Source organism: Caloenas nicobarica, chromosome 2 (assembly GCF_036013445.1).
Source record: "Caloenas nicobarica isolate bCalNic1 chromosome 2, bCalNic1.hap1, whole genome shotgun sequence".
Classification (NCBI taxonomy): Eukaryota; Metazoa; Chordata; class Aves; order Columbiformes; family Columbidae; genus Caloenas; species Caloenas nicobarica.
This window is the reverse complement of record NC_088246.1, coordinates 34323899-34338221: the sequence shown is the minus strand read 5'-3', so window position 1 is coordinate 34338221 and position 14323 is coordinate 34323899. Positions and strand designations below refer to the sequence as shown.

Sequence of the window (14323 nt, the reverse complement as noted above, 5' to 3'; positions counted from 1 at the left end):
GGGAGATTACTTGGGAATGTCGTGTTGATGCTGCACCTCATGGTGAATTAAAAGGGTAGGCAACGAGCCTTGTGTGCGCATGATAGTGGCTGAAGAAGGTCTAGAAAAGGGCATCGGGGAAGTACACTCAAAGCCCAGTGATGGATGGATATTTGACACTTAATGGATGGGACTGACAGTAGAGCAATGTGGTTTGAATGAGTTATTCTGGAGAGAGTTGTCTTGCTAAGAGCGGGGATGAGGGGAGGCCCCTCTCAGGGAGAGGTTGTATGTTAGATGCTGATAATATCAGAGCCTGGCAAGACATGCAGCAGTATGGTTCAGGGCTGATTCAAGGCTAGATCAGATGCCCTTGTTTTGGGGGCACCAACACCCCATCAGAAGGGTGGGGCAGATGGCTGGAGGCGGTAACAGCTCCAGCTGCCCCAGTGTGATGTGCTGCTGCACGTCTGGCAGCTCTTCACGCTGTCAGGAAGAATTTTTTTCCAGTGCTGTTGGGAACGACCTTCTGATGCCAAGGTACAAAGTGAGTTTGAGAGGCATACTCTGTCATTTGTAAGGTTCCATGGTCTTGATTGAAGCAAATCCTAGCAAAACATTCAATGTTTTATCTTTTTTCCAATATTTGTTCCTATTCTAATGATAGATCTGGTGAAATTGCCCCATGCAAAAATAACATTTTGGATTCCTTCTATCAACTTTTTGTAGAAGAGAGTGAAATTATGCATGTTCCTCCACAAAGGAAACATTCTGTGCAGAGGAGGACACACAAGTGCACAGATGAGTGTTTACTCAAGATGCCTTGCATCTCATTGCAGGTACCATGTGATTTACCAGTTGCCATGGTAACGATGCATTTTTCATTCGATAACTTCAATAAATGTTGAGATTGCCCTTGCTATAACTAACTTACCTCTCTCCTAAAGTTGGGTATGACTGTATAATCTAAAGAAAGCAGAGAAGAAACTCCCAGCATTCGTACTGAAATACATTTTTAGAGCATGTAGCTAGTTAAGAAGGATGAAAGTACATTATTCCATCTGGAAAAAAATAAAAGTAACTTAATATGTGATCACTTAAAATCATAAAATGAGAGAAATATAAAATGTTACTTCATAATGTGGTAAGTGACGTATATTTTGGTAATTTTTCTTGTTTGTGACACTTTGATTTTCCTCAATACACGAAAATTTAATTAAATTTATCATTTTATAGTAGTACTCTTTTCATAGACATGCAAGAAAGCACTTTCTTCTTTTCCTTTTTGCAATCTTCCAATAAAATTTATTTCTTGTGTGCTATAATCTCCACTTTTGAATGAATTATTGCTGACAACAGCTGGTTAATGCACTCTTTCCCACTTCCCTCATTCTTTTCTTTTTTACTTTTGCTGAATGTGGACAAAAACCTTGTACCAAAGAAAAAAACCAAAACCAACAGGAGCCTTTAATTTGCTCCTGTGCATGTAACATTAGAAAAAAACATCCTGTATAGAAGCACCCTGATTTTTCTCATTTCTATAGTAAACTATTAATTGGCATCAGTGAGCATTTTATCTATATAATAAATACAGAATAAAATCTCCTGCTATTAGGTAGAAGGAGTGAGCTTTATTTTTCCTCCTGACTTGTTTTTCCTTTCTTTTTGGCAGCCTTATTGCATCCTCTCTACATTGCTGTCTACTTAGGATATGTTATCAAGTCTGCGAGTGATTAGTGGCTTATCTGGTTTTGAATGATTTAGATGCATGAATTAATTAGCAAGAAAAGAACCATTAGAAAGCATTAGTAAAAAGGCTAGTAATTTCAGGCTATTTTGGAGGGAGATAAAATCATCATCCAAACCCAAGAAAATTATATTCATAGCAATCTATGCTTTTCTCAGAAGAAATCACCACATTACTTAGTTGAAAACAACTACTGAAACACAGGATACAAACTCTACTTTGTAGCATCTGCTGTTGGGCTAGCAGTTAAATAAATTGTTTTTATTTTAAACATGAACCGTGGATTTTTTTAATTTTTTTTTTTTTTTTTTTTTTTTTTTACTCTCTCGGTGCTTTTTCACACTTGCTGTTAGAAGCCTGTGTTAAAAGTCCCTGTATGTGAGAGAGTTTGGTTCTGGAGTTCCTGATAATGAACTTGAGCTTTATATAGTATTCTCAGTTTTAGAGTTTATCTTAAACATTTACGAGGCTAGAACCAGCTCCTGGCCTTTGCTGAATATTCTCTCATGAAAAAACAGCTGCGTCCTTCATTGAGCGTAATGCTTCAACAGAATGATATATGCCTTAGAATGATATATGTAATGAGCAGTGCCTCAGTTTAATGGAAAAGTTTTAGTTTTCCAAGTTTGGAATTGTGGCTTATAATGCGGATAGTGTATATATTTAATTTTTTAAATATATTTTTTTTAATTAGAGTAGTGACATTGTCAGCATTGAGAGGTGCTATGGACATAAGACAAGAGAAAGAAGTTTCTCTGGCAGACAGTAAGTGGATAAGTCAGTTTTTAAAAATAATAGTTTACTTCACACCAAGTATGAATTAGAGTAAAAGGCAAAGAAAGGGACTGGTGATCTCGTCAGTTTGACTTAAAAATTGTATGTGTCCAACTCTGGTAATTAGAGCAATATAAGGCTGATAGTGCTATGTACTTAATGCCATCTCTCTTCCATTCCTTCAGGAGACCATATTTATCACTGTGTCCATTATAAGGGTTGTAAGACCTTGGTACACATGTCCTTACCAAGTTGAATATTACTGCACGTTAATAAATTAAATCAGCTACGTTGGGCTATCTTCTGCAGTTTTCTTTCTAGTGTGAAAGCTGTATGGGGACTGCCGTAAAAGCCAAGTTCCAGCCCTGTTGGATGTTAATCAAGTTGTTATCTAGTTCCCCTCATATCCCAATCATTTCTTGAATTCCACCCTTCTGATGTTAAGATTACTCTCGAATATAACTCCTGTATATCTAGTCAATGATCTTCCGTTTTTCTTTTCCTAAGGCATGTGGCAACAGCAGTATGTGTTATCAGTGCTGGGGTATCTGGGTTAAGTCTGCAGTCCTCCTCAAATCCTCCGCAGTCCTCCCCCTTCCTGGCCAAGACATAAATCCTGCAGCTTTTGTATCATTTCACTCATGCTTGTCACTGCAGCTAAGGTTTGATCCACTGCCACTGACATCACTGGAAGACACTTTTTGGTAGCTGGGGGATTGAACTGTTGCTTCATCTGCGTATGCAAGGAAGTTGCTTATGATGCTCGAATTTTGTCCTACAAGAAACTTAATATTCTCGGGGCGAAAAAGTTTCCATTCCGATTCTGGTGAAAATAATACAGTTGCAAAGCTCTCTTAGGGCAGAAATACAGATTTCATTTTCCTGCCACTTACTTTGGAAACCTTGGGACCTGGTTTTCCAGGCTGTAGCTCCAGGCCCCATGAGCTCCTGGAGGGCAGGGGAGGCAGAAGCCCGACCAGCCTGGGGCGGGCAGTATGTGCAGGTGGTGAGGGGAGCCCGGCAGCCTGCTTTCTGTTCAAACCCAGTTGTACGGAATCCACATTTTTTTCAGTAGAAAAAAAAAAGGTCGTATTGGAAAATTTGCAACCAGCTCCACACCCCACCACATTGATTGCAAGGCCACTGGAAGGGATGGTTGGCACCTGCCCCTTTTGTTCTGTGGCCACATTAATTTGCCCTGGTGTGCTGCAAGGTTTTTTTTTTTGGCTGTTGTTGTAGTTTGTTTTTTTACAAATACACATGCTCTAGGCGTTCAGTTCTTCAATATCCCAGTATTTCTGAAGTGCTGCTCTGCCAGCTGTGAGAGAATGATAATATTAATACCATCCTCATGTCTTTTTGTCTCTCTCTCCCCACTCTCTCCTTTTTTTCCCCTCTGCTTTTGCATGGTTACATAGAGAAGGTCTCCTAGCTTGTCCTTGCCAAGGTGGTAGCTCTCTGTCAGGCTGTCAAACTTATCTACTAATAGCTATGAAGAGCATGTGCTCCAAGAAAAGGAAAACTGAAATGCATAGCCTTCAGTTGTCTTAAAAAGACATTTTTCATTATCTGACAAAGTGGAGTGTTAAGGTTATGATATCATTACTTTGGTGGTTGTGACACCAGTAATGCTTTTTTTTATGCCATTTTAGAAAGCCTACCCTTTCTGCTATGTTAGACGTATTGCTTTATCTCATTAAACCCTCATCTATAAAAGTCCTCTCAATTTAAAAGATAATATTGGGAGGTAACTGGGGGCCAGTCAGGGGTACAGAAAATTCGGTCTCGATTTAGGGCATTTCTTGCTATTAACCTGCTATGAAAGGCTGTGTGAAGCTCCTCCTCTCTCTACACTGATTTTACACGATTGTTAAGTGGCCTGTAGAATGAAATTCCAGCCTCACTTGCAGTGGGACCACTGCTTGGGAACATACGGAACAGCTTTTTTTTTGCCCTAGGACCTAAGTGCAACCTTTCTGCTCACATAAGGACTCACATTTAGCAGTGCCCTATTCCCATGAGCGGTTTCTTTCTTCTTAGTAATAGGGAAAGCAGAAATAATCCTACTCTCAGCAGTTTTGGGATTACAGGCAAAAATTGAGTTCCTTGATGTATGACTGTGTAGGGATATTAATCTTTTCCCTGATGCCTGTTGTCTGTCATCTCTGTTTTACCAGCATTGTCCTTTTGACCCCTCTACAATGGTAACTTGTTATTAACATTGCCTTTGCTGCAGACACTCGGTATGCAGATGACAGCACCAACAATTTTTCTAAGAGGGCTTATTCTGTGTATTATCAGATGCAATATTCCAAATTGGCTTCAGCAACAAAGCATTTGATTTTTTTTCCATGATGTCACTTGTGCTCATTTGACCATCATTTGTGAAGCTAATAAATACAGAGGAGGTTTTTTTTGAGCTGAATGTTGTCTCTTTGTTGCACATCTCTGGGACAGATAGCTCAGTATAAGACCACCGGGAAGTTCTGGTATGATCCCTGGCTGCCCTTTGCTAGGGGAGGTGGTAGTTGAATCATTTAAAGTGTTTTATGGTTTTATAGACTGGTCAGAAGTCATTGAGAGGCAAAACAAAATCATTGTATAAGGCATTTTAATGTTATTAGTGGATTTCTGTTTCTCCCATTATACTGTGAATTAGCGCATGTTTATGAAAGTAGATTTAACAACTGCAGAGGGAAACAAAAATATTAGAGTACAAAGAAGAACTGGAGAAAAGTTCATGAGATGAGAAAAATAATAAAATCTAATATGATTATGCTATGAGCTGCATTTTATAGTGAAATAAAATACCACAGCCTTGTGTAAGGTTTTTTTTTTGCGTCTTGAGAATTGCCATATGAAAAGCTACTGTTGATGTTCCTGCTGTCCTGTAAGGTAATTTTTTCCCTTGAAATTTGGAAAAAGTGTTGATCATGCAACTGACTGCAAAATAGGTAGTCCCGTTGATAATGTTTTGTGCTGTGATATTTTAAGTAGAGGTAGAATAGTAGCTGGGTTTTTATTTTCATCATTCTAGAATAAAAAGAGGGTAACCATGGCAGAAGAAATACCAGTCTCCTCCTTATACAGCTTGGATAAGCTGTGCTGATGACTTTGAAATGCTTTTCTCCTTCTGTAGTTGAAAGTAAATCAAGCCTGTTAATGCAGATTTTGGTTTGTCTCGAAACTGATATACAGCAATGTATTCTGAGATGGATTATCCACAGAGATCAGAGATACTGTTGTCCATCTCCACGTTAATTGTGATGTGTTCATTTCCATTTTCTTGTCAAATAAAGAGGGAGAGCCTATAAAGAATAGGGTCATTTTTGTACATCTATTTCTACTTTGGTGACTTTAAATCTAATTCCACTGTCTTTGCAATAACTGATTCCAGGGAAAAACATTGTGAAGTGTAAGCAGGCAATCATCTTTAGTTTTTGATAGATGCTGTCTGAGACAGTGTCTCTTACAGGAGAAGCTGTTAATGGAATGGTTTAAGGGGTTTTTTAAACTTCTTTCATGTTTGTAATATAAATATGTTTGTATTTTATAGCTAGGACGCATCTCATTGTCTATTACTAGCATTGGCAAATTCCTCACATTGTAAGACTTCATTTTCAGTTGCTTCTAAGAGTTGTTGCATCTTATCTGCTTATTCTGAAAGGTGTCTGGCTCAGCCTATTGAGTTTTTTAATGAAAAATGCAGTCAACATGTTCAAGAAGCTGCTAAGGGCAAGGTTAGAGGTAAATACTGTTTTGCTATGTTAAAAAAAAAAAATCTGGCAGTAGTTCTCTGAAAAGCCCTTATGCCCCTATACTTCTGAAGTGGGATCTGAAATCCCTTTGGGGGTAAATTGGGTTTTTTTTGTTGTTGTTGTTTGTTTGGGTTTTTGGGGTTTTGGGTTTTGGTTTTTTTTGGGGGGGGTGGTTTTTGTTTTTCATTTTTTGTTTGTTCATTTTGTCGTCGTTGTTTTGTGGGTTTTTTTTGGCAGTGTCATAAATATTTGCTGAAATCTGGCCCAAGTTAGAGGCCAAAAAATGCAGTTTGTACATGCTCTGTAAAGAGTTTTTAGAGCTTTGCAGGTTAATATTTGAAGGCTTGGTAAGCTCTGAGTGTATTCAGCCTGAGCTGTGAAGGGTTTTGTTTCTCTGCGGTTATGACCAGAATCTGCTTCTGGGACGTAATGAGCCTGGAGGGAACTCTGAGCTAAAGCCACTTTCTAACTTGTGCTGTGTCGAAGCTGGTTCTCAGTGGGCAGGTTTGGGGACCTCAGTGTCACTGTGCAGAGGCACATGTTTCCAGCCTTTGCAGTGGGTACTGCAGGGTCCCCACAGACAAGGACATTTTGTCTCAGCTTTGAACCAGTCCCACAGCAAGTCCTCAATATCCGCTGAACAAGGCAGAGCTGTAGTGAAGGAGCAGGACATAGTACTAAGAACAAACAAACAAAAAGTCTTATTCAAAAATGCTAAATCAAAGGATACCAGTTGGTGTTTTGCAGTTTTCAGACTTGACCTGTCTGTCTTTATCATGTTCTCATAATTCTTCTTTTGCATAGGTAATATATGCCAGGGTTTCATTAAAGCATCCAAGCAAAAAGATACCTGCCCAGGAAAACAATCAGTTTTCTGAAATGAGGATCTTGTTATTTTATGGCTTTTGTCCTTCTCTGTCACTTATTTGGGCACCTTCCCTGCACTGCAGCAGAAGCCTGTTTACACTTGTGCTTCTGAGCCCACTTCCAGCCTCCATTCCTGTGTTTCACACCTCTTACAGAAAAATTTTTCTGTGTGTATGCAGGGAAGCTCCATGGATTCTTTAGGGGAGGATGGGCTCCTCTTCGGAACACGAACAGGCCCAGGAATTCTTCGCGTATGCTTTTTCCTGTACCTCTCAAGGGCATGCCCTGGCACCACCATCAAAAGACATACATAGAGGCAGAAGTGATCAGCATTATCTGATTGTGTTGAGTCAGTTGTACCAAATTATGCTATGAAAACAAAATGTTCCTGCCCTCCATAACTCCTAGAGGAGGCAATGTCTTTGTTATTTAATGTGATTTTGAAGCGGATAGCCTGTGCAAAGTTTGCTTTTTTGCATGTTGCCCAAAGAAGATTCATGTTGCCTTTGCTCCGTTGTTTGGCAGCAGGAAAATCTGTCTGCAGACTGGATTTTCCATGCTCCATTAAGTTTAGTCAGGTTATCTCTTAATTGCTGTATTACTTCTTTACCCATTGGAACCAGCAATGTGGGAGTCTCTCTGGGTCTGGGGTTTACCAGGGTCGCTCTGGGTCTGATCCCTTTTTTAAAGAAGCAGATGAAGAGATGTTGAAGAAAAATTCTGTCATTGGCAAGTGCCTATTTTGCATTGCTAGTTAGGGGTGTTTCAACCTAACAGGCACTTCAGTAATGGGTAAGATAAAGAAATAAATCTTTGCACAGGTATCCTGTCATATGGAGGAATGATGTGAAAATGCAATTTCTTTTCAGTGAGGCAGAGTTCTGAATATACTATGTCTATTGTAGAGCATACTGTTTTGTTTTGGTTTTCCTATTAGAAAGCTGTTAGAAAGTAGAGCAGCTTTCCAACACTATTCCTAGCAATGGATGTGTCTCATAGGAAGAGGGGAGGCAGTACATTCTGGGTGTTGGTTTGTCTTTTAATTAATTAAAATCCAAACTCAGAAATTCAAGGGACATGGAAATATCCCTGACTGATACCAAAATTATTGGTTGCTCTGGCCAGAGATCACATTCTTCCCGGTCAATTGCAAATAACCCAGAAACCTAATGTCTTCCATAAGGAAGCCGGCACACCGTGGCTGTTTACAACACTACCGTACATACCTCTGCTTTCTTCTGCCCTGGTGGTAATTCACAGGGTCATATGCCTGCTCATGCAAAGCGTAACCTGCACAAGTTAAGGCCCGCTAAGCAAGGGCTTCCAGCTGTTTCATTCCTATAAGCATATAAATATTTATACCACCCCAGGGTTCCTTTCATGCTGAAAATAAAGGTAGCACTTGTCTGCTGTTAAAATATATTAGCTGGGAGATAAATGGCTTATCTCAGTATTAGGAAGATGGATGAGAGGAGTGGAAAATTGACCATAATATTGGTTGGAAGATCTGCTGAGTCCAGAGGGCCTTAGTGTTTACTTAAAACTCCTGCTGGGAAGTGACGTAAAGGTTGATAGTGCTGTGTTTAGCTATCAAGAGATGATTAATTAAAAGCTGTAATAAATGTGAAATATAATGGTTGACACACACAGAGCTTCATGAACACTAGCTAAATTTCCTGGTAGTGGGTAATGTGCACCAGGGACTGATTTTAACATCCAAGCAGGATGTGAATGGTGCTTTTGAAGGGACAACCGAGACAGGGAGAATCTCCATAAGTGACTTGCTCAAGGCCACATGTGATGTGAGACAGTGATTAACCTCTGGGGTATCTCTGGTGCTCTCCCTGCTCCTGTCCCACCTCTGCAAAAGCACAGGTCCAAACTTATCCTGACCCAGGCTGCTGGGAGTCATTTCCCACCCTCTGCACTGGAGAGGGGAAGTAAATGTCAAATAGGCAGCATTGGAGTGTGCAAAGCCAAGGTGCCAGTGTAGCGTCACCAGAGTCTGAACTGTGATTCTGCTGCTGATCTGCAGCACGACCCCGCGGTGGCCTCTCTGCTTCAGTTCATCTGCCCGGCCATAGAATGAGAGAGATGGTGACGTTGGGTCAGTCTGCTCCTGTGTGGTCGGTGCAGGTTGCTTTAGCCAAAGGGCTGCCTAAGGGTCTGAAAAACTGCTGGGCAGCTTTGTTGTTAATTGGTGGTATGATGAGAATGTCTCTTGAGTCAGTCTGCTGACTTTTAGGGACTTGGAAAGGGTGCTGCCTTCCTCTTCAGTACATGCTGCTGTCATCTGGGGGCCCTTTGCATCCTCCTTTTCATCTGCCACTGGAGCATGCTGAGAGCAGCCCAGTTTTCTTCCAGCGAGAATGGATTATTTCACGGGCCATTCAAGATTCTGATAAATGAAGCGTGCCTTGATGTCATTTTAGAGTAATATCTCTAGTGAAATCAGAACTTGTAAAAATTGGGGAAATACATAAGACTTGTCTTTGTGTTTTGCTGTGTTCAGGTTGTCGTTGCTTGTGGTGTGATTAAAGGCTCTGACTGAACACAAAAATACGTCATGCATAAGTGGGATTTTAATGAAATAATTCTTCCCTTAAAGTGAAATTGATTTTAATAGAAGACATCAACAAATAGAAATTCTCTATCCCTCTCCTTTTTTTGGAAATAATTATAGATAATGAAAATCCAAATGGAATCTTATTGGCCTTGGTTTTGCACAATTTTAGTCTTTCCTGATAAAATGATTCTTCTTTTCCTTGAAACTGATAAAACAGGCAAGAACAAGAGGAAGAGCCTTACAAAAATGTCACCATTGGGGCACTTTATGCAATTAATTTGCGCACAATTACCCAAAAGGTTTATTGAAAATGTTTCTGCTTGGTGAGATGCTGAAGCAGGAACACGGTCTTTCAGGACAATCATTGTTAATGTCCTTTCGGTATGAGAGAGCTTTTGCCCTCCCAGTGCTCCCTGTTGAGTTGCTGCCAGCTGCTCGTGTATGCAATATATATGGGTATGCTTAAAATCCATTCTCATATATGTGGAAATAGATGTTTTGTACAAATACAGCACCATACATCACATATATGCTCCATATGTGCTGCAGTTTGGAATGTCAGTGAGCACAGGGAAATGAGGATCAGGGCTATTTTAGAGGATGCCAGAGAAAAGACAGAGAAATTGAGAGATTTATTTCTTTGGATAAAACTCCTTGTTACTGAATTGCTTTAATGCGGCACCTGTTTCTTGTTCTTCCTCTCTTTCTCTTTTGCTGCTTCTTTCAGTGCAGTTTTTCAAATACGTAGGCAACAAAAAAACACAGCCAGTGAAATGAAAGATTACGATTATGCATCAGTATTCCTCTAACGCGGCTGCTCAATAATGTCCCCTGGGGTTTTACAATGAATATCTGACATTAATTGGCTCAGTACCTGTATGTCTGACCTTGCAGAAATTTAATAGATCAATTCTACATGTTGTTCACTGATAAAGAAAACTTCTTCAGGGCAGGGGCTGCATCTTTGGAGATGCCTGCACCACAGTGACAACCAGAAACAGCAATCGGACTCACTAGGTCTTGGAATAAGAAATAAAATAATACAATGGGGATCACACAGTAGTTTGTCTTGCTTCTTTTGCCAAGATCTGTTCCTCAGCTATTTTTAGTCCACTTGAATTCTTTGTCACTGCTGGATACTGTGAACTTGATGCACAAATGCTGGTTTCTTTTCCTTTGAGTAGTCCATGTATTGCCTTTATACATGTGTTTGACATACTGAACGATGTAACTAAACCAGGTCAGAATCAGAGGAACAGCAACTACTGGATGTATTTGCATTGAAACAGCTGCCTCTTTTGTGTCGCTCAACCTCCGGTGACTGAATCTGGGAGGAGGATCTCGCTGGGGGCTGTGAGCAGCTCTTTGGCTGTCGCCGTATTTCAATATTTCAATGTGCCCTGCTCAGTCAGCAGCAAGCCCTCATCTCCTGTGCTGCACAGTCAGCTGGGTTTAGCTGCTCTGGGGATGCGGGCTGTGTATGCAGAAATGGATGATTGTTCAGCTCCCTTCCCTTTCAGGGGGCCGGGAGGCAGAAAGTCAGTGTCTAAATCACAGCTTAGCCAAGATTCATGCAAGAGGTGGTCACTGGGCTTCACTTTCTGTGGGGGTGTTTGTTTCCCAAGTTAAAAAGTTGAAAGGGAGGGGGATTTGTACACAGGGTAAGAGATGCTCAGAGGCATACACTGCATGCCCGTCCCGCTGGTTTTATTGTCTTTGTTGAAGTATAGGAGAGCAGCTTTACAGAAGGTGTATTCTGCTTGTGTATTACCGGAGCGCTGGGGAGTTCTTGCCGCGTTCTTACTATAGTTACCTGTCCCCTGCTTGATGTGACCGGCTGGAAATTAAACAAGTCATCACCTCGGGGCCACAGAAAGCCATAGTCCCCCTCTTCCCCCCCGCTCCTGGGAATTAAAATCCAACACACGATGCCGAGCGTCGCTCACAAAGGGCAGCCCGTTCCTCCCCTCTGCCCCGCAGTGCAACGAGCCCCCTTCTCGATTTGGACGATTTAGCGAGACCCGCCCGGGCAGACGCGGCGGCGGGCACTGACCGCTCTCTCTCTCTTGCTCTCCCCCCTGCGCACGGAAGGCGGACGATGGAGGCGGCGGCGAGCGGGCGCGGGAGGAGGCCGGCGCAGCGCTGGTGCTGCGGAAGGTGTGGTCACGCAGCCCGGCCCCCGAGCGGCGCGGGAGGTAAGGCTTGCGCGGCCCCGGGAGCGCGGGGCTGGGCCGGCCGGGCCGGGCTCCGCGGCGGCGGCGGCGGCATCGGGCGGGAGGGCGGCCCGCGGCCCCGGGCAGGGCGATGGCTCCCGGGGGGCGCGCCTGAGCGGGGCGGCGCGGTGGGAGCGGGGCGCCATGGGGAGCGGCAGGGCGCGGGTGCCCGAGGCGCTGGCGGGTCGCGGCGGGGAGCGGCCGCTGCCCACCTTCGACGTGCCTTACTTCAAGTACATCGACGAGGAGGACGAGGAGGACGAGTGGAGCAGCCGCTCGCAGTCCTCCACCGAGGATGACTCCGGGGACTCTCTGCTTTCCGACAGATACGTGGTGGTGTCAGGGACGCCGGAGAAGATTTTGGAGCATCTGCTCAGCGACCTGCACCTGGAAGCCGCCCAGGACAAGGAGACGGGTAAGGAGCGAGCCCGGCGGGGAGGCGGCGGCCGGGGAAGCTCTTGTCCCCGGTCCTGTGCGGGAATGGGGGAGAGATCCCGGTGCCAGCAGAGCGGCGAGGCGACGGGGGTTGCTCCCGGGCACCCCCGGCAGAAAGCCGGCTGCCAGCCTGATGTGCAGACCCGGGCAATGTGGGCAGGTGGCGAAGCGGGGCACCGGCCCCGGGGCAGCAGCGCCAGCAGTTAGCGAAGCCGCTAAGGAGTCGCACGTACTTAGCAGAAACTTAAACCTTTTTTTTTGTATTCGTCTTTCTCTCATGCCTGGGTAGCTCAGTCTGCGGTGTGCGTTGTGCAGCTCCCGTGTGTCTCCAGGCAGAGACTGCTATTCCTTAATAGCCCGCAGCTATTATTACATTGATCACAATACTTGCTGTGCACTTCAGCCTCCTGGCCAAGTACCCGTTTTGCCACCACCCAAGTACTTTGGCACATCTTCTGTTTCATAAGCACGGTTTATAAATTTTCTCATAACCCAGGACACGGCGTATCGCCTGATGCTGTACGTGTGTGTCTTCACCAGAGATTGTAATTTATTCTAGCCTCGAGCAATTATTATATTGATCGGGCTACCTGACATGCAGTTTAATTTTCAGCTGGATCTCTTGGCTCTATGCACAGCTTGCTGTCACCAAGAGCTCTTGGGGTAGTCGATCGGAAGTTCCTGCAACCCGCGATTCATAGATAGTTTTAATGAAAGCGGCCAGGCTGGTGGGACTTTTGGAGGTCCCGAATACTGAAGAGCTGCGGAAGGCAGCTGGCTGTAAATGGAGCTGTGCATTTCGTCGTTCCCCATAGGGTTAAAATGCATACTCCTGCTGCCTGTATATATCTCTCTCTACAAATGAGATTACTGAGAATGAACACACTTTAATCCTTTTAAGTGACTGAAAATATAAATAACATCTGTGATTCCCAGAGGAACGTCAGGATTGGGTTCTCGGAACAAGTCATTAGTTTAATGTGGGACAATAGGGATATTCCTAGTGCTGATGTCTGAATGCCCCCAAGAAACATAGGGTGTCTGCTGGTGATATTATTGCAGTATTCCTGGTGCTGCTTTTGTCTGCCTAGACATTAATATTTAGTGCAGAGAGAGGCTGTGATTGTTTTCCTTCCACAGATGCCCTCAGACTAATTGTGGGTGTAATTTACATGAGCCAGCTCTTAGGCAGTTTAGTGCGGGTCTTTCGTTGGCCATTTAAGGTCAAATCTTAGATCCGGAGTAAGTTTTCCCCATTAACGTTTTTCATATGCAGATTGAGGCATATTAGCTCCTCGTCTTTATAGTCTGCTTCATCTTTTTCTATAAGCTCATAGTCTTGCTGGAAAACAAGGAGATTTTCACTAGTGTTCTGCATTATATTTTAGTGTTTGTAAATACAAAGCACTCCCTATATTAAGCATTGGGCGCCGCATACATCCACACTTGTACTACCTTTTCTTTCTTTTTGCTCTTTCTCCCTCCCATCACCAGGAGGCTGTGCATAAGCCTGTTCTTATTGTTACAGAGAGGGGCTGGTAAACTGCCCTCAAAACAAATGCTAAACCAGTACTTGCCTGGTTTGTAGATGGTAATGTTTTTAAAGGTTGATTGGCTTCCCCTCGCCTCTTCTGCCTTATCCTAACTCCTTTTAGAAAGAAACAATTAGCTCTGCCCTGTAGCCAGGATTAACTGGATCCCAGGGACAGAACAAAGTGGCTGTAGCTTCGTTTTTTTGCCATCACAAAGAAGTGTGTTAAACCTTGCCCAGCGGCCCTCCACTTCCTCAAGGATAGTTCATAATGTACTCTTTTCTTCTGACTTGATTAATCTGGTTATATAGAACTTCATCAAAATAAAAGACTTTGAGTGTTATGTTGTCCAATGTTTTATGTGGTGGGTGCCCCTGTGATGGTTTTTATCAGTCTGTTTTTCAGCCTGAGTGGCATTTGGCATGAGTAAGTGTGGAGTATCAACTGTATAT

At 43.1% G+C, this 14323-nt stretch overlaps 1 protein-coding gene across 1 annotated transcript in view; it reads left to right on the top strand.

The window, feature by feature from the left end:
* RAPGEF5 (Rap guanine nucleotide exchange factor 5) overlaps nt 1–14323 on the top strand; it is a 164580-nt gene that overhangs the window by 87230 nt on the left and 63027 nt on the right. The window contains exons 10-11 of the mRNA XM_065628690.1: nt 11783–11886; nt 12231–12319. Coding sequence (XP_065484762.1) covers nt 11783–11886; nt 12231–12319 — 193 coding nt within the window. The remainder of the gene's footprint in view (nt 1–11782; nt 11887–12230; nt 12320–14323) is intronic.